Genomic DNA, 20,841 nt, shown 5'->3' on the forward strand with positions numbered 1-20,841 from the left:
AGAGAAAGAATAGGAAAAAAACTAAGTGACATTGAAGAATTGAAATTACTGGACAAGATTCCCGTGACTGTTGCTGAGCTGTTTGGATTTCTTTAGTTTGGACTCTTCTCAGTTCTAATTAATCACAAATTAAAGCAAAGATCTGAAATAAGGACAGGTGGAGCCTTCTATGTGAGTGTGCCTTTGTCTTCATGAGGCACAACGTGAGCTCAGGGTCACTATGAACACCTGGAAAGAGCCAAGATGAACATGACAGAGTTCTTGTCAAATGTTGTGGCGAACACCCCATGTGTGAGGACACGAAGCTTGACTCCATTTTGCTCAGAAGGCTGATTTATTATGTTATATAATATACTAAAATACTACATTAAAATTATACTAAAAGAACAGAGAGAGAAGATGATCAGAAGGCTACAAAGGACAAGAATAGAATAGAATAGAATGCATAACAAAAATCCTGTGACTGCTCACAGCCTTGGCACAGGTGGCTGTGATTGGTCACTGATTGAAAACAATCCCCATGGACCAATGGAAGATGCACCTGTTGCATTCCACAGCAGCAGAGAGTTATTGTTTACGTTTCTTTCCTGAGGCTCTCAGCTCCTCAGGACGGGAAAAATTCTAGGAAAGGATTTTTCATAAAATATCATGGCTACAGTCAAACAGTCAAAAAAACCTCATATTTCACAGAATCATAGAATGGTTTGGGTTGGAAGGCACTTCAAAGACCATCCAGTTCCAAAGGCCCCACAGGGACAGCTTCCAGTAGAGCAGATTGCTCACAGCCACATCCAGCCTGGGCTGGGCCTTGGGCCCTTCCACGATGTATTCCATGGTGCTAAACACATCTGGACATGAACTTGTAACTCTTGACTTTTCCTCCAGGTACCTGGCTTAAGAGGCATCACGCATTTATCTGCCTGGCTATAATCTGGGCCTATGCTTCGTTCTGGGCCACAGTGCCTTTTGCTGGGGTGGGGAGCTACGCCCCCGAGCCCTTCGGGACCTCCTGCACTCTGGACTGGTGGCTGGCACAGGCTTCAGTGGCTGGACAGGTTTTTGTTCTGAGCATCCTTTTCTTCTGCCTCCTGTTCCCAACTGCGGTCATTGTGTTTTCCTACGTCAAAATAATTTTAAAAGTCAAATCATCCACCAAAGAAGTTTCTCACTACGATACCAGGATTCAGAACAGCCACATACTTGAAATGAAGCTGACCAAGGTAGGTAGGAATGTTTTCCTCAGTTTGCTGTGTTGGGTCATAGAAGCAGATTTGGAGACAATAACACAATGCTCTGAAGGTGGTTTTTGTAGCTTCTCTGTTACTGTCAAGATGGGAAAAAACCAGGAGTGGAAACATAATTTGGTGATTAGGACACTTGGGTCCCTGAGATCATGATCCACACTGTAGCTCTGCCACAGCTTTCCCCTATGGCCTTACAAGTCATAATCTCCCTGTGGCCCTGCTCCCCAACATAAAACTCCCTTTGCTTTCAGAACCAGTTGTAAATGGTAATTTAAGGTGACTGATGTGCATAGGAATTATAACAGAAAACTGAGAGCAGATTATTGTAGCAGGGAAATAAAACTTTCAGACAGTTTACGTTGCTCTGTTAATGAAGATATAAACCAAAATTGGTCCTGTGACACTGCAATTGTTTTTGTGCAAATAATTTATCAGTTAGGCTCAGCCATGAACTGCTGATAAAAATGCACTGAATTGCTAAAATTAATTTTCCATCTCAGACCATATCCTGTTTTCCCTTTCTGATTGAATCTATTTTCTGTTTGGCAGTGGTGACAGCCATGATCCTTGATACTGGTTATTGTGCCAGGAAATCTCTCAAAATAAAGGCTTGTATTGAACAAAATCAGATTCCTTAGCTGTAAAAGATGCACCAGCTGCTGTAAGACATGCCAAGAGTGAGATAAGCAGCAAGTTTTGCTTGGCTGATCAAATTTTATTACAAAAATTTTTTTATTATAAAATTTTTTTTCTGAGTTGAACTGAGAGTTATACAATGCAGCAATAAGGGACATTATGTCTAAACATATCTGAAAATATCTGCTGTGTACCTGCCCAGCCAGTGCTGCCAATACAGCTGGTACAACTTCACTTGCTTTTCAAAAGGATGTTTCAAATTGTTACCTTTTTTTGGTGGTTATTCAGCAAATTTCCTTTGAAGAATAATGGAAACTTTTGATTTGAGGCTGCAGTTTTGGGTTTTTTTGCATATTGGAAGGATCATGTAAAAATTCAATGTTGTCTGAGTTCCAACACCAGTAATTTTCCCTCCTGTCTTGGATCTACGCTGAAGAACATAATATTGGGGTAAATATAAATATGGAAAATTCATCTCCCTTATAACCCATTTGACTCCACAGCACAATTCATAACAAACAGGCTTTGTTTGAGATCCTTGGCTCACCTGCACTGTTCTTTCAGTGACAGACAACAAAAAGAACAGGCTACAGGAAAGGTTATGCAATGTCCAAACCCCCTGTGCTTTCTGGTGATTTTTTTTTTGTGTTCTAATCCTGCTAATTGCCTTATTCCAAATGAGTGCACATGTGCTGCTACCAGTGTGGATGCAGCACTAATCTGTCAATGGCAGCAGTATAAAGGCAGATGTTTTTCAGGATGTATGATGGCATGGCATCATTTGAAGTGATATCAGGCTGTGACCGAGTGCAGACAGGCTGGTTCAGGTAAAGTATGCAAATCACAGATTTTGGCCCAAACAGTTTTTCTTTGGTATTTATAGTGAACTTTCTTATGGTTACATTTTGTTACATTATAAGGAACTCACTTATTAATTTACCAGGAACTCATTTATCAGAACTAAAATATTGAACATCAATTTCCTTTTTAAAGTATTTACGTATTCTAATGGAGTGAAAATCCATTATTTGGGTTAGGAGGAATAAATCTAGACATTTTACTGGCATTCTCACTGTCAGTTAAATTCCCCATTTTCAAAAGATCTTTTTTCAAGAACCTTCACACTCTGCTATTGTCAGTATATTATCCTAAAAAGGAGATTGTGTTTTGAAAGGAATCCCCTGTTTAAATAATTTGAATTCAATATCAAGCTATTATTATTTTCTGAAATCTCATTTAGTTTCCTCATTTTTAGCCAGACTTTACTGTCTTTTAAAAGGTCTGATAGCAGACTTGTTAACTATGTGTTAGGAAAAAGAAATATGGGCACGAGATAAAGAGGTAGATTTTGTTCATATTGTAAATTTATATGAAACAGCAAGTTATCATTTTTCTTTTCCATTCAGTGGAATGCAATTGCCTTGCACTCTGCCTGGCTCTGTGCTGCTCTGCCAGTGTCTGACCGTTCTGGATAAACCCTGCTGTCTCTTTTCTGCTCTCACAAGGTGGCAATGTTGATCTGCGCAGGGTTCCTCATTGCCTGGATCCCTTACGCCGTGGTCTCGGTCTGGTCAGCCTTTGGACGGCCAGACTCGGTCCCCATCCAGTTCTCAGTGGTACCAACACTGCTTGCAAAGTCAGCAGCCATGTACAACCCCATCATTTACCAGGTCATCGACTGCAAGTTTGCCTGCTGCCGGCCGGGAGGGCTGAAGGCCAAGAGCTCTTTGAAGAAATCAAGGTAATTTCTTCTTTGGGGAGTGGGATGTCTTTAAGAACTCCATGTTCCAAAAAGTACCAAACTAAGATCTACCAAGAATCACAGCTCATTGAATCTTATTTCTTGGGTTTGACCATGACCTCTTTGATTTGGGATTTTTCTTGCCATGAGAATTTGTAAAGTGACTGTAGGTGTACAAGGAGAAGAAAGAAGACATTCCTTACTTTTAGATCCAGCTGCAACTCCATTGATATAGTTTGGAAAAAAGTCCTATTTTGTTTAATGGGTTTTGGATCAATCCTGTCTTCCTAATCCTTTTCTTTCACATCATCCTATGAGTTCCCTCCAGAAGGTGTTGATGACCTCTATTGCCAGTGAAACAAATGGAAGAGAATTTTGTTAATTCCTTCCATAATTAACCTGTTAATACTATGCATTTCAGCCACAGAATCAACAGGGAGGGACAGTAGCTCCCCAGCCACCCAGCAGGCACCATTCATATCAAGAAAACCTGCTTCAAACTAGAAAAATCAAAGTGTAATTATCTCATAAGAAAATCTCCTTTTTTTTTTATTTACAACCCTCAGGCAAAGTTTGTGCTGCATACCTGTGGAATTCCTGAAAACACTAATTATGCACTTGGAGGAAAAGTATTTTGTTCTATATAATATAAAAGGTATTATAGTATTATATAGTATATATAATGTTCTATATAATATATAAAGTATTATATAGTATATATAATATATTAAGTTCTGTATATACTATATATATAAAAAAATATATATGTAGTGTGTGTGTATATACAATATATATATAGATATATATACACACACTATATATAGGCCAGACAAGTGCCTGACTTTTGTGGTTGAACAAGGAGATAATGATGGATGTTAATCTGACAGTGTAGACTGTCACAAACACCATAGCACACATAAGTGACTGTGAAACAGCAGAATTCCAGTAATTTGCTCCAAAGGCCTAAAACATATGTGTCTTGATAGAAATATGAAGATCCATTTTATCATTCATATTATTCCCCTACCAGTTCCAGCAGTTTTGGTGTGCTGCTCAGTGAGTCAATCTTGAGCTTCCACAGCTTCTTGTAGCAGATCATTCCATAATCTTGCATGGAGATTCATTTCATCTGCAGAAGATACAGAGTTTATATATGTTGTAAATGTCTGAGGTGTTAAATTTCTGGTTTTCCAAAATCCCTTCTGCAGTATTAGTCAAATGGGACACATATTCAAAGAGCCTCCAATGGATTTTTGGTAGCTGGATTTGTGTTTAGCATCTGAAGGAGTTTCACCCAGTCCCTCAAGCTGAATGCAAGCTGGCTTCTCCAGGCCTCTGTAATGAACAAAATGGTCTGAAGGAATCACTTCCCAGAAGTAGGAATTTAATTCCCATCTTGGTGTGACAAAATGACCTTTGTACCCTCTCTGCCCCCAGGACATACACGATATCTGCACACGGGGACTCCACAGCCATGAACGAAACCCAGCTGGAAGCTTGAGGGCTCATCTCACCTACAGCAAAAGAAAACCTGGTGACAAACAACCCGACTGGCTCAAGTTCCTCTTTCTGTAAATGAATTAAAACCTGGTGACAGGTTTATTTTACTCCCTATTCCTATGTACAATGTACAGTTCTTTCCATCCTGACCAAGACAGTGAATTAGAGTTGGGCAAATATTCTAAGTACTGAGAGGAAGAAGAAACAAAGAAAATTTGTGTTTATTAAAATTTTTCCTTCACTTGAGATGCTTTAAAATGCCCTTTTTTGTTCTTTGCACTAACAGAAATGATAGTTTGGGCAATATTTTCCCTCAGGGGAAGGAAAGTATTCATAAAGACCAGTTTTAGTTTACCAAAGCTAATCTCCCTAAATTCCTGCTGCAGTCACTGGAGACCTGGAGCATGAGAGAAAGGATTCCTTAGAGGAAAAATCTGAGTCAGAGCTTCATTTCTCAGGGCTCTGAATTGCACATTGGGGAATCATTAGCTGACTGAATTTCCCTGGTGAGCATCTTCCCAAATCATGAGGCTACAAGCTGTGTTAAACCCACTTTGACTTCAGTCCTTCAATACTCAGAAATATTTTGATTTTAGTCATGGCAAAATCAGAGGTGCCACGTTCATACACAGGATTACTTTATGAGATACAGAATAACAAATCCTTACTCAATTGTGAACCAGAGGGGAAAGGTCTCTTGCTCAAATTGTAGATTCATTTAGGAGTTATGAATAACTTTGTAATAAAAAAGCAGAAGTGAAATGAAGTCATCCAAGCCAAACTGAACAAATCAATATTTAACACATTTTTATCATTTTCTGGCCAAAATTACAAAGAAATATGATGGCAATAAGCAGAAAGATTTTTCACTGTGCATGTTACTCATCCCAATTCTTTATCAGATCAATTAATGAGATATAAAATGGCAAAATGTTCCTCAATGCAAACCATGAAACCAGGTTCAAAACTGGTGTGTTTGTGAGAAGTTACAGTACTGGTAACAGAGGAGTCTTTCCAAAGTGCAGCTGCAGATTAATTTTTAAACACTAAGTCCTGGAAGGATGAGGACTAGTAACTACTGGAGAGAACAAAGTTCTGCAAATTCCTGATGCATTCAACAGAAATGTGAATGTTGAATGTGTCTTGAGATGACCTGCAGAGTCAGGCAGCTGAAACAGTTGTGTTGGATAGGAGACATAATTATTCCTAGTGTCTCCTTTTTCTCCTTTGTATTTGCTTTAAGGTGAGGGAATCACTACAGATCAAAAATTAGCATTTCAGTAAAAGCAGATTTTTAATGCTTAAAATAATGATTTTGATGTTTCTATGTAATTTCTTTAAGAATTATATGATTAAAAATAAGTTAATTGCAAATCAAAGAGTCTCCCACACAGATTTATGCTGCCTGTTAAAAAAAAAACAATACAAGGGCGAATCTTTCTTCTGAGTTGTTGCTTTAAGGAAAGAAAACATTTGTGAAAGAGTTTCAATTACTTTCCTGTTTAATATTTCCTGTTAAATGTTAATTTATTCTACTGTTACTTCAGAATTGTGTTTAACATGCATTTCCTGCCACACTGAACAGAACTCCTTTTGTAGCTGATCCATGCTGATGTTATTATTGCTTTATACAATAATATCATAAAGGTTTAATCTGATGTTTGTTGGCATGTCCCAGCACTCCCATTCTGCAGTTGCTATTTTATCAAATGATATTCAGACCACGTAGCAGAAGTAGAATTCTGTTGAATTTTCCCAAGGTATTGCTTCTCTTCTGCAATGCTTTAGCAAAATAAGATTGAATAAAAATGAAGAGAGCTTGCAGAGGTACAAAGAGTTGCCACGTTACCTATCCATGGTTTTGTGTTAATTCTTCCCCAGAAGTTGAGTTCTTTAATTTCTACAGACCTTTCAGCATAAGACCAACTCATTCCTCAACTATGGCTGCAAATTGAGTCCACAAATTGTTCCAGAGCAGAAGGCATCTTTTACAATATCTGCAGACTTGGTTATGAAGATATTAACAACCTTGCCTGCATTATCCTGCAGCTTTTATTGTTTACTTCATCCAGGCAAACTTTTGTTTGTATCTATATGTGTTTATTATAACTGAGGTGTGATGTAAATCAGACATAGAGTGGCCCTATAAATAAGATTAGCTGGAGCAGCACTGCTGGTCAAACTGTAGGAATTGCTCAATACTCTGGCCAGATTTAGAGGTCGATCAACTCACAGTTTGTGCATGAGCCCTTCCTCTAATTTAAATTGGGGAGGATTTTCTCTTTATTTGTTAAAATTATGTATTTTCCTCATAATTGCTACTGGGTAATCCCAGAAGTGGATACACATTTGTGGTAGGGCTGAATTTCATATTTTTAAAGAGTGTAAGATATTTTTGGATTCCACTATAGCAAATGCACTAGATACCTGTGCTACCTAAAGAATTCAGAATTTTACTACACTCAAAATATGAACTTCCAGAATAATGACAAACATTTCATATGACTTAAAGCCATTTATTTAAATTTATTTATTTTTTTATTCAATGCTATATCTATTGTCTGAAAACTCAGTTTTGCCATGACTGAACAGTATCTTGCTCCAGGAGAAACTTGAGGAGTCCAGCTTGTGCAGGAGTTAGAGACAAGTTTATGCTGAGCATGTGTTCAGGTGGAAGATGTTCCCCTGAATCAAGAAGGGCATGCACATTTCAGCATGCAGTGCTTAATTTAAATGCAGAATCTGAACGTAAGAGCAAATGGATCTCATTGGATTCACTGACAAAAGAGAGCTGGAGCACTCTCTTTGTTCACCTGTATATAAAGCAGCTCACAGAATTTCTGCTCTGTTTGGGATCACAGTGGTAGAGGAATGAGGGCTCTTATTATGGATTCAAATGTTCAAGGTCAGCTTTGAATTGATTTGAAGGTTGTAACCAGATGGTTCTAAAGATAATACTTTGCCTCAGATACTCAGGACAGAGTTTCTTCCTCTTCCTGTGTTGAGGCTGATAATTGATTATTATATAAAACTGAGATATTGGTCTGAGGTCATCAAAAGACAATGAATCTCTCACTTTCCTGTTCTATAAAAATTCTAAATGTTTTACAAATTTCAAACTTATGCCATCTTGTGATCTGGGTTTTGTCAAAGCACCAGCAGTATCAAACCTACACGGTGTGATGAATGATTAAGGAATACGACTCTGAAGGAAGATTTCTTTATTGCATTTTCAATATTTCATCCTCCTTGTTATATTAAGAATTTTCTTCTTTTTATATATAAACATTAAACTAAATGTTTTTCAATGGAAATCAAGACTAATAGGTATAAGTGAGGATCTTTTATTATGCAACCTTTGTGTGCATTCAGGCCGAGCTGCCAAGAGGAAAATTTCTATTTGAATTCACTGTCCATGACTTGAAGGGAGTAATTGACACAGGCTAAGACTCCACTTAGATAATGAGGTGACCTGGACAGCAAGATTGAGAGTAAGAGAGTAATGAGAGCGATCCTGTATTTAAAGGGACAGTGAAATTATGTAAAGCATGTGGATATGGAAATTTTTATTTGTAATTTTCAATCATAGATGACAAATGACTATAAACCATCTTCTGCAAACTTTGAAATCTGTTGAGAATGAAGAAATACCAACATTTAAAATCCCTGAAGAGACTCTTGAAATAGGAGATTTAAACAAAATTTTGTGAGAGAATTTGAAAAAAAATTAAGTGCTAAAAATGTAAGTTATAGTTGTGGGATTTTGGAAGAGAGTAGGGAGCATTTGTCCATGCAGGTGAAAGCAGCTGTAGCAAATTTTATTTCTAGACCTGTAATAAAAATGAAAAGAATCTAACCCAACAAGTAGTTTGTTAAAAATATTTATCACCCACAGCACAAGACTGCTGATAGCAGAAGATTTTTGGCTTTGTGGCATCGAAAACGAAAGAGAAAATTGATGTGTCCTCATACAAAGAGAGTATGATTAATGAATGACAGGCACACTGATAGTGAATTGGATTCCTTGGTGGAACTTTTCCCTTGGCTGACAATGTCTTTTAGAGCCTGTTCCACCTCCACTGTGCAGGGTGTTCTTGGTCATGAGAAAAAACCTGAATAGCTGCTAAATGACGAGGCGCTTATTTCCCCTGTAGTTCTACATTATTCATTTCATGTTTGTGTTTCTACCTCTCCTTCCCACCAGGGAACTTTCAGACACATCAATCTGTATTCTTCAGGAAAGCAGCTTTGGCATCTTTTTTGTCACATTTCCCAGCTCAGGATGCCCCCACACGAGTCTCCTCTGGGTAAGAAGCTCTTGACAAATGATGGTCACCATAACACCAATTTCTCTTCTTCCCTCCTCTCAAGGAGGGTTTGGTTGGTTCCCTCCACATCTGTATTTTCCCAAGTTTCACAGGCCTTTGCAGGTCTCTGGGCCCAAGGAAGAACATTTAGAACATTCATTTATCTGAAACTAGATTCTCTGGAGAGCTGCTGATGAGCACCACCATTATCATCACCATCTTTACAGGTGTTCTGGAGCTCTTGTGCCTCCCATAATGACATTTTTACTGTCTACATGCTTTGCTTTTCAGGATGGCTCCTATTCTCCTTCACTTAGAACATGGTGCACATGGTGAGGGCTGTTTTTGTAACTCTCTGGAATGATCTTCACTTCCCCAGTTACACCTGTTTCATTTTGCAGCTGGGGAAGAGGGTCTTGGACATATAAGCCAGAGTAAAACTTTTTGAAATACAAGGTGGAGCTACAGATTTTTGTGCTCTCATTACTTCTGAATATACAGATGCTTCATTAGTTTTGAATAAAGAGCCTTTTTCAGTCACTGACTGAGGTTTTGTGTCTCAGATGGGTAGAAAAGAAAACCCACCAGGTTTGTTAGAGGTCTGTTCTGAGAGACACATGCAGTATCAAACCAGGTGACTGCAGCAAATGAATGAAAGATCCTGATAAAGGTTTGGTGTGTTCTCTTGAGTTAGTAAGGTGGTCATTGCTCTGTATTTTGAAGACAGAGCAATGGGCGTTTTGGGAATAAATCTCCCAATCTCTGTGGAATAGAGCTAATAAATTTATGAAATAGCATATAAATATTGCACTGACTAAAACCTGAACTATTTCAGGTATGGATGGTGGCTACGTGTGTGGTACAAAATACATTTTAAATGATAAATAATGTTTACATTTCATCAAGCATAATCTTACATCAGTGAAAATATGAAACATTTAGAAAATAGGTATGTGTAGAAAATAGGTACAAAAATAGAGATGGGAAGACATTTTTAGTTTCTAAAAGGGGCTGCACAGAAGCTCAGCATCCTAAAATCAGAGGCTGGGTGTGAAAGTCTTGCTCTTTCTGCACAAATCTTGCAAAACGTGTCAAGGAAGGGATCTTACCTTAGGGCTTGCATTCATGGAGGCAGTTTGCAACACCAAAAAGTGTTTCTCTGGAGCACCTGAAGATCCTCATTCCTGAATTACAGACCATTATCTGGGATTGATCAGTGGGTGAAGAACTGCCTGTCTGCAGTTCTGGTCCCCAAAGCTAAGGGAAGCTTTAGAGAAAGTATAACAGGGAGGAGAGAAAATTGGTAGTGTATAGGCACCAGAAACTGAGGTGAGGGAGTGACAGGGTTAAGCAAAGTAGTCTAAAAGAGGAATTGTAAGAGAAAATTATGTCAGTCTATAAATAACTTTGGGGAAATAATAATGTAAATGAAAGAAGGGAAATATTTGCAGTCTCAGAAGGTGATAGAATGAGAAATCAGAGCTGGAAGCTGAGGCAGGAAAAGCTGGAATGGGACTTTCTGAGCTACAGGAACATTCAGGCTTTGGAAGAGTTCTGAAGGGGAGAAGTTGGGACACGATTAACTAGATACTCAAGAATAGATTATTTAATCTACTAACAAAAATTGTTGACAATTGGCAACATTTCTGAACTGTCATTTTTAGTCCTGATATCTGAATTTCTGAGCATTTTCCTAATTTAAACACTAGTAGGAGCTCACCTTAGGAGCTGCCTGTGCTGCTGAAGCAATGAGTGCTGACCTTGCTGTACAGAGAGCTGGATGGTTTACACTGGAACTGGCTTCAAAAGACCCCTCACAATGTGAAACTTCACTTCTGATGAAGTGATTTCAATATCCAAAGTTGGTGCAATGCAGTGTCATGTGCAGATGCAGAGTTAAACTTTATTATGAAGGAAGAAGCTTTGCTTTCACAGTTATTAGATGAGCTTCTCAGAGAGGTATCATTCTGCAACACTTGCAGTTCAAGCTGAAATAAAGTGCTGTAATTACTGCCATGGACAATTTGTTGGAATAAAATATTTTCAGCTGTGCTATTTAGCTTTTGAGCACATGATAATAAATCTGGAATCCCAGAGTCATTAAATTAAAATACACCAAACAACCACAGGGAAATTACATGAGAAAATTACCTTCAGTAAAACATATATTAGGGGTTTGTGATCTACATTTTCATTCTTAGGAATTATATTTCTAATAGAGTTAAATTTACAAAGATACCAAGAGACTTTTAGTGATACTGACCCAAAAATAACTACAATGTGATTGTTATCTCAAAGCTTAGATGTATTAATTGTATAGAAATATACTTCTGCTACTGAAGGTGTGTCTTATTAAGAAATAATTTGAAATGTAATTTTTTGTGTAAATGTGCTGTATTTATTGTTTCAGTTTGTTGGCAGTAAGATTGTATTCACATTTAATGTCCTGATACTGGTCTATGCTTACTATTGTAGAGCAAGAAATCACAGATGTGTATTAGACAAATTTCTGTTCTGTTTAGGAGATCAGACTCCTTCCTGCTGAAAATACATGCACACCTGCTTGGAAGTCCATGGTCTACACCTCTTTCCAATTTTTAATGTAAAAAAAAGATCTTGTGTTTCCTTTGCCTTGCTCATCTTTTTGGAAGAGCACCACAGCAGCCTTTTTGGAGTTACACCTGGTTAACAAAACCCACAACAGGGAGTTTGGCCCACAGGGGAAAGTCAAAGTAGGAAAAATGTGTGCTCCTTTCTCGGTTAAAGATAAGATAAACGAGGTACAATCCCACCAAAATCGGGGTACTTCCCTGAAACTGTGATAGAAATTAAAGGCGAAAATATATTTTCAATTTCATGGGGCCCAAGAAGTGCTGGATGTGCTGACCACCCTCTGAGAGCTGGCTCTCCAACTCTGTTGTAAACAACTAGACCTTGAGCTAAGATTTTTTTTCTCCTTTTTGCTAAGGTCTGCACTAAAAATTTAACTTGGCTGGTAGCACAAAGGTGAGGAAGGCTGAAGGCCACTTTGCACCTGGCTTTGAGTGATTTTGGCTTCCTTCATGTTCTGCTTCATTATAGTCCTTAAGAGAGGCACTTGACCTTCCCAGCGACCCATAGGAGAACACAGCAGTGTTAGTCACAGCATGCTGATGTTGTAAGCAACATTCAAAGCTGTATTAAACTAATATAAAACTTCCTAGGATATTTATTACTGATTTTTTTCAGCACTTTGGAGCTCAAAGTGTAATGGAGGATGTGAGTATGGTGATTAATGAACCTCAGAGGTCAGAGCTGTGGGAGAGTTCATTAACTACTACAATTTTGTAACTCACGGTATAAAATTCAATTGTTTGTGTCCATCAATGTTTCCAACACATTGTGTGTCAGTGCAATGTCCTGGAACTGCAATCACCAATGTAAGAGAAAATTTATGGAGCAAGCCTGTAAATAACTGTGTAAGTTCTCAAGTGGTGTTGGTGAGTTAATATGTTATTAATATATAACACTGTGTTATGAAGCAGTAAATAACCTCACTTACTGGCTGCATTTAACATCAGGGGACACTTTACTGTCACTGTGTTGGTATAACAGTGGTGATTTTAATTTTTCTCTGCCCTTTTTATTCCCCTAAACACACAACCAGATGGATGACATCATGGGCAGACTTTATTTTCTGCACTTTGTTATCTGAATGTGCTTTCAAATAAAGCAAGAGAATGGATCAATGCTGTTACCTGTGGTTTTGTCTTGGGTTTTGATCACAAAATTGCATGTTTTTACATCAAGGCTGCTTTTGGTGCCATTTAACTGCAATCCTTAACCTGCACTTGTCTGTAGTAAAATTCTTTGTTCTGACTGTGGGTAGGTTTAGATCAGAGAACAGGAAGAAATTCTTCCCTCTGGAGTTGGTGAGGCCCTGGCACAGGATGCCCAAAGAAGCTGTGGCTGCCCCTGGATCCCTGGAAGTGTCCAAGGCCAGGTTGGATGGGGCTTGGAGCAACCTGGGATAGTGGAAGGTGTCCCTGCCCAGGTCAGAAGACTTAGAACTGGATGATCTTTAAGATCCCTTACAACCCAAGTCATTCTATGATTCTCTGTCTTGAGTGGCTGCAAAATGTGTGTAAGGACCATTTCAATCTAATGAGAAACAAGCAAAACATCCACTCAAGAAGTTATTTGCAGATACTCCTATTAAAATGATTCTCTAAATTAAGAAAAAAATACTATCTCCACCTATTTTCTCTTCAACCCCAAAAGACAGTTGGCAGCTCTGGCAAGGGGATCCTACAGCTCAAAGTTTGGGAGTTGCTATGGTTTGGGCATCCTGACCCAGTAGAGTGCTACCTGGAGAGGCTTTTAACATGTTCTTGCCTGAGAGGACATCAAAGTGAGATGGTCTCCTTATTACTAGTAGGTTTGTCCTGTTATTCTCTGAGACACCTGAGGAGAGTTGGAAACTGGGCAGAAGGAATCCTCTTTTCTCTGTTCATCTGACAACAGGTGCCCAGTGAAGAACTTTGCCAGGCAGTGCTGGCAGCAGGGACAGAGATACCGGCAGCTTTTCCTCCCAGACTTATCCTGTCCCCCTCAGCAGTAACCTGTCTGTAAATGTGACCAGCCAAGGCTCAGAAAATGCAGATTCCATCAGTGCAAACCTGAGTGCTGCGTGGTATTGACTGGGTTTGGCAGCATTTCAATCCCATTTTACTCTGCCCACACAGCAAGCTCAGCTAAAGTAAAAAACTTGGTAGGAGGAGCTATGTGACTGTCATATTTTCTGGAAAAATCACTTTGCCCAGAATTCTTCTCCTGGGAAGCTGAGAAGCCTCAGAGAAAAATAAAAACAATAATTATCTGTTTTGCTTCTCCTGTCTTTTGTTGCTTTGGAATGTAGTTTGGACATTGTTTACCAAGAGGTGCATGTTTCATTGGTTTCATGTGAATTGTTTTTACTTAATGACCAATCACCATCCAGCTGTGTCAGACGCTCTGAAAAGAGAGTCACGGGTTTTTCATTATTATCTTTCTAGCTTTCTCTCTGTATCTTTTCAGTATTCTTTAGTGTAGTTTTAGTATAGCATTCTTTAATATTATGTAGATCATAAAATAATAAATTAGTCTTCTATGGACATGGAGTCAGATTCATCAATTTCCTTCCTTCAATGGGGACCCCAGAACTGGGATTGAGCTGGGAAAGAGTGCCAGGAGTGCTGGCACACCACCCCTGCCCCAGTCATGCACAGCTCCAGCACACTGTCCCAGGAAATGGCTGAAGAGGGAAAGAGCTGCTTAAGGGCAGAAAAACCAAGTAAAAATCATGGAACAACTTCTGTACAATGGCAGGTTAAATGGATTAATCTTGAAAGAGGGGAATCTGATGGGATATAGTAGGGCCCACAAGTAGAGTGGAGAAGATGAAAGGATCATATTTACAGATATTTTTTTGTGAAGCAGAAATCGGAAGTCACGAAAAATAAAACATCCCCATGTAAAACATCAGGCACGAGGCAAAGGGAAGGACGTGCTTTGTCCTGGCAGCACATCATTAAGCGGTGAGGGAGCATTCATCCAGCAGTGGAATTTGGGCTGCTGGCAGAATGTGCAGAGGCACTTTGTGATCACACAAAGGCAAAGGCACAAAGTGACTTTTCTGCAGGAGCCACAGGAGTTCTTCCTGGCAGGCTCTTGTCCTACAGAGGTGACATAAAGACTGTTACCTGAAAAAGCATTCAAGGATGCTCTAACATCTTTTTATGACCCCAGGGAGGGATGGTCCTGCCCACATCCTATGGGTCCAGCAAAACAGAGCATTTTGATTTCACTGAGGCAGGTTTAGATCCAATGACAGGCACTGAAGAAGGAATTTTGTCTTTCTTTGAAGGTCGTGCTTATAAATGGCTTTAAAATAGCTCTCTGAGTGAACCAGGTGTTATTTCTATTAGCTTTCTTCAAAGCCAGAATAAAAGAACAGATTTTTTCCCCTTTCTTTCATAGACATTACTCTGATATCCTGAAAAAGAAACTGGTTTTTTAAAATAAATTATGAGCAAATATTTATTTTTAGATCAGTAGGAAAACTATAAGATCAGAGGGAGCACCATAACAGATGCACTCTCCATAGAGATTTGGAGTTTAACTAGGAGCTTTCTGCTTATGGTAAGCTTTTTCTGCAGTTGAAAAAGCTGAAAATAAAGGAATTAAATGAGGATTAAAAAAAAAAGGAGTGGTTTTGGTGCATCTAACACCTACATGTGGATGTTAAAACACCCAGGGTTTGCAGCTGGAAATGAAACAGGGGTTTGAATCTCAATATGAATTACAGATTTCACTGTTGTATCAAACTAAGATTTTGATTTTCAGGTACAAAATACTGTGAACCATGACTATTCTATGACGTGGTGCTGGAGCAGCTCTAAGTCTCACAGAGTCAGTGGTTTGGGCTACTCCTGAGATTTTAAAAGCCCAGTTTGGCTATAGCTGCACTCCCTGATGGTGCAGGGCTTTGTGGTTTGTGGGAATCTGGCTGGGCCAGAAATAGGTTCATAAAATTGCTGTGTAACAAGAAAACAGGTTTGTGTGAACCCATCTTTAGTTTTACTGCCATTTTTCCAGGTGTGACAGCATGTAGAAAGGATGGTGGTGTGGTAATGCAAGTTTTCTCCTAGGGACCCAATATTTAAAGCAGAAGTATATTCATCTTGTGGAAGGTAATTCCCTTTTAGGATGTTTCTGGGTGATCAACGATTAAGTTTTGTGTTAGTTTCCCCCCCTCAATTCTTTTTCTTTAGTTTTATCAGTCAAAAAGAACAAAAATAAAATCAGAAAGTAGAATGACTCAATTGGGCAAAGTTTGAAGTTGGTTACTCAATGACCTTGTTCCTCTGGATGATTATATTTTATATTTTGACTTTTCTAATTTTGATTTTGTGCTGATGGATAGGCGCAACTTTTGATTCTGGCAATACTGGTTAAAAATAACTTTTGAGAATTTTTTCCTTCTTAAAATATGACAGCCAGAAGGAAAGCTGTGATGCACTTCAAGGCTGCACACATCCAGTGGGAGACAAATGTCAGACTTTAGTCTAAATACTTCACCTAAACACCAAGTTTATTAATGATGTTACCCCCATTTTCTATTTTGAAAGATTTACTCAGGATCCACAGTGCTGAGTAGTGTGGGGTGCACACAGAGGAAGGGGATGATGGAGGTCCAAGCGTCCCTTTCTTCCTATTGGGAAAAGGGATTTTAATCAGGATTTAAGGTATTTCAAAGACTCTTGGTGACATGCCTGTGACATCAGTTTCTCTATTTTTCTCTGGCCCAGTTGCTATTTAGCTGTTTAGACAAAGTGAGTTGCCCACCTGAAGAGACTGAGAAGGAGAAATTGAGATGCATGTCCATGCCTTTCCAATAAATATTCTTATGCAAGGAGGGCTCTTGTCCAAGGAACTAGACTTGAAATCACTACCCCAAAACCATAGGCAAACATTTTTCATATGGTTGTGAGGCTCAATTTCTACTTCTCTGGATGTTGTTTTTGCCAAATTCACTTTAGTGGCTGGTATCTTGAACTGTGAGATCAGTCTTTGCTGGAATTATTTCCTAGAACAGTTCTTCCTTATCACGATGAAAGAAAAATCTTTTAGCAAGGGATTCATTCATTTAAATAGAGATGAATCTTGCAGTACTTAGAATATCTCCTGGAATAACTGTGTGGGTTTTGAAATCCCCTAGTGGGGTGCCTGGAAAGGTGTTTAGGGTTTTGTATAAATCAATAGCCACAGGATGTAGTCTTGTGCCTATCTCAGGCACCCGCATGAACTACCTACTATATAAAGAAGAAAATCAGCAGGAAAAAGAAAGATGAATGAAGAGGGGGAAAAAAGGACAAAAATTATACTCTACTTACAAACAGTTTGCTGCTCAGCCCACATGTACAGCAAGGTAGATTTGGGGATAACAGAAAAAAAAAAAATTTAAAGTCTTGATGCTTATGGAAAGGAAGTGGAATAAAGGCTAAAGGCATCATGAATGACAGAGATAAAACTGCCAGCTTTAAATAAGAGAGTTTGAAGTTTTGTAGCTTTGAAGTTTTCTATTCCTGTTCCATTCTCATCCAATTCATAATCTTCCAGAGGTGTGAAATACACACTGGATTTTAGTCATGTGGAGTTTTGCATAGAAATTGGTAGGCATTAGTGCTCTAATGAATCTCAGTCATCTTTGAGCAGACAGTGAGCCCAGTCTCATGGGAAAAAGAGTGAGAAAATGATGGTGCCCACTCCAACGGGGAGTTGAACTAGACTTGAGGCTTGAAATAGAAAAATAAAATTGCTTATCTACTGTTCTTTCATGGTCTTGCAGTGGGGCAGGGGTGCATGTGCAGGAGCTGCACACTCATCATCCCCCTCTTTTCCCTGATGCCCCACTGCTGGGGCACTGCACAGAGAAACCTGAGTGTGCTTTGGCTGAACTCTGATGAGCAGAAACAGAAGCACACCAAGCTGGCTTAACATCTGTTTTATTCTTGCCCTGTGCATAGAAGGGTGAGACAGATTCCTGCCATTGCAAACTCTTCCAAGGTCACAGTGACTCTCAAAGACAGGCAAGCAAAAATATCTGCAGCACACCAATATTCCACCTCCACTTCAACACCCCTATTTTTCTTATTGGCTGCCATTTTCTCCATCCCCTCAGGGATCTGCCTTTATTCCAAAGGTTCCTCTCAGTTCCAGTGTCAGTTTGACTTGTCTGTAGATTGGGCAATAGTCCATTGGCTATGTTAGGTATCTGGGCAGATTTCTATCTCTCATTTCTCTTGCATCCATAGAGAGAGATTGGGTTAAGACAAACAACTCTCCAGGGATGCTGCTGGGATTGATGCCAGAAAGGACTTCATGGCACCAAGGTGGGGCATAGCACAATAAAAGTCATGTTGAGTATCAGAAACTTCACCCACTTTTGGTGCCAGAGTCTGTTGCTTCCAGAGATTTTGCTTCAATACATGAAGGAACAGAAGGAAGAAATCAGCCTGTGGTGCAATTTACAGAAAATCTCACCAAGAAATGACAGCAAGAGGAAGGTTTGCACCTGAATGGCTGAATAGAAGGAGACATCATCAAGCAACAGATTTGTTTCCACACAGGTGGGCATATAGGGACCTATATTAAGCACTGTCACCGCTGGGAATGAATCCTCAGTCTGCCACATTTATTGTTGCTAACATCATGGCAGGGATGCTTTCAGGGATGTATTAAGGTCTGCTGTTTGAAACATGGATGCACCATTCTGTGGAAATACAGTGGACATGTAACTGTGGTTAAGCCCTTTGAAGAAAAAGGGTTTAGTGGGCAGCTGACAAATCACTCAGGTTTGTTATGGGGAGTGCTTTCACGGAGGGTGCATTGAGATAAGAAGAGAAGCCATAAATTCTTGTAGTTAAACATGGCCTTTACAGAAGGTTTTGCCTTGTTTTTATCTAGCTCCACTTTTATTTTTCCCTTCTCTGGAAAATTCTCTCAGTTCTCATTTGTGGTAGTATTTCATTCATTTTCTTATTCCCTGATCAGACACAAGCCAGGATAATGTTTTTATTACATTATAGTCTCATTTTTGAAATGTCGCTGTCAACCTGGTTTTTGTAAATAGCTTATATGCTTTACTTAAATATTGCAAGCCTGTTAATGTCAGTAAGCAGCATTTTTTCTGGCTTGGGTAAATGCTGAAAGATATACCAATGGGGAAAAAATGTTCCAGACAAATAAAAAGTGACAGGAGATATCTTATGAGGAGCTGTTTATTAGAATTTCAGTCTTGAAGATTTACGAGAAGAAAAAATAAAAAGAAGGCACAGTTCATCTTCAGAGATATTGGTTTATTGTATTTGTTTGCCTTCATGTAAAGTTCCTTTACTTATTAAAGGATGGCAACTGGTTGAAAAGGAAGTTGTGGGGCATCTAGGGAAGGACAGGGTGTTGTTCTGTCTCCAAATACTCAAATGAGCTTTGTGTTCATGCAAGGTCGGGTTCAGCTCAAGTTAGGAATGGTGTGACACATCTGATAGATTTGTGTTATTAAAAGAAAGATACTTGGCAAAGCAGTCTATCTGCAAGGGAAAAGTCTAGACTCCCAAGCCTAGGGAAGTGCTTAACAATGGAAAGTTATTATCAGAGAGAAACCATTTTGCTAGTCACAACTAAATATCCTTTCTCCTCTGCCATTAATGGGGATCATGTGTATGCCAGCACCAAAGGAAGCACCAATAAACTCCAAGGAATACCACAGGGAACAGGGTGTTCATCCAAGCATTGATATCAAAATGCTGCCAACTAGGTGGGATCAAAGCTGAACTTTGATCAGCTGAACTTTGATCATTCCCAAAGATGGGAATACCCATATTTAATGTGCATTTGACTACCAACAGTAGCCCCTTTAGGATGCTAGCTAGAAATTTGGACTAATATTCAAATGAAGTGACACCAGACCCCAGAAGATGTTCTCAAGTCTCCATGAAAATGCCATTTCTGCTTTTGGAGTTTTTGCTGTGATTCCCACAAAGCCAGGAAAAGCCTGCCATGCTTTTGGGGATGTGTATCAGCTCCTTCCAGGGCTGGATCCATTACTGACAGAGGAGGCCATGGGCATGTCCTGGGCACACCAACCCTCAGCCAGTCTGAGCTCTGGCGTGGGGAGGCACCAACACACACCAGCAGGGCAAGCAGTGGCAGCTGGCTCCTAACTTTAGCACAGGGTGGCAACAACATTTTTTCCAGGAGCAGCTGGGTATGAGCATTTTTTCCACCCCAAAACAAAAAGTCACGTGTCCAGTTATGGAGTCTGGCAGATGTTTCAGAGGAGATTTGAGTTTGTGGTATACAAATAGAGAGTATAAATAATAACTATAATAAATAGTAAAAACTAGGATAGTCTGCTTTAGGCACAAATCTTGACTATGAGCTGAAGCAAATTGTGGTGGAAAGAGGTGGATATCAGATTCCTTGATGACCTTAGTTCAAACCTGGAATTTTTAGCCACTTTTTGCTACAGAGCATCAAGAAGGGAAATAATGACTTTTAAATCTTTTTGTTAGGAGCAGTAATGAGAAAGCCTCAAGGTCTGAGAGACTGGGGATTATGATTAGGAACAGAAGAGGTTTGCTGCCTTCTCCTCTAACTCAGTATCTCAGAAAAATTCAAAAAAGAAAACCTGGAAATCAGTTAGATAGGAAAAGCCTCTTAGAAAAAGCAACAATAAAACTAATGATACAAGTAAAACAATGTAATTATCTGGAAAATGGAAATACACAAGAATCAGGCCAACTGAATGGAATATTGCCTAGCATGAAGTAGGAATGAGATAAAGACATTCCTAAGGCCATGCACATTATTTTAGAAAGAGAAGCAGAGAATT

The 20,841-nt window shown here is 39.2% G+C and overlaps 1 protein-coding gene across 1 annotated transcript in view; it reads left to right on the plus strand.

Annotated features, from left to right (window-relative positions):
- Nucleotides 1-5,099, plus strand: part of LOC135298277 (opsin-5-like) — a 28,211-nt gene extending 23,112 nt beyond the window's left edge. The window contains exons 5-8 of the mRNA XM_064415884.1: nucleotides 886-1,220; nucleotides 3,386-3,621; nucleotides 4,188-4,276; nucleotides 5,059-5,099. Of these exons, the coding sequence (XP_064271954.1) occupies nucleotides 886-1,220; nucleotides 3,386-3,621; nucleotides 4,188-4,276; nucleotides 5,059-5,099 (701 nt within the window). The remainder of the gene's footprint in view (nucleotides 1-885; nucleotides 1,221-3,385; nucleotides 3,622-4,187; nucleotides 4,277-5,058) is intronic.
- Nucleotides 5,100-20,841: the final 15,742 nt, after the last annotated feature.

This window comes from Passer domesticus, chromosome 3 (genome assembly GCF_036417665.1).
Source record: "Passer domesticus isolate bPasDom1 chromosome 3, bPasDom1.hap1, whole genome shotgun sequence".
In the NCBI taxonomy this organism is placed as follows: Eukaryota; Metazoa; Chordata; class Aves; order Passeriformes; family Passeridae; genus Passer; species Passer domesticus.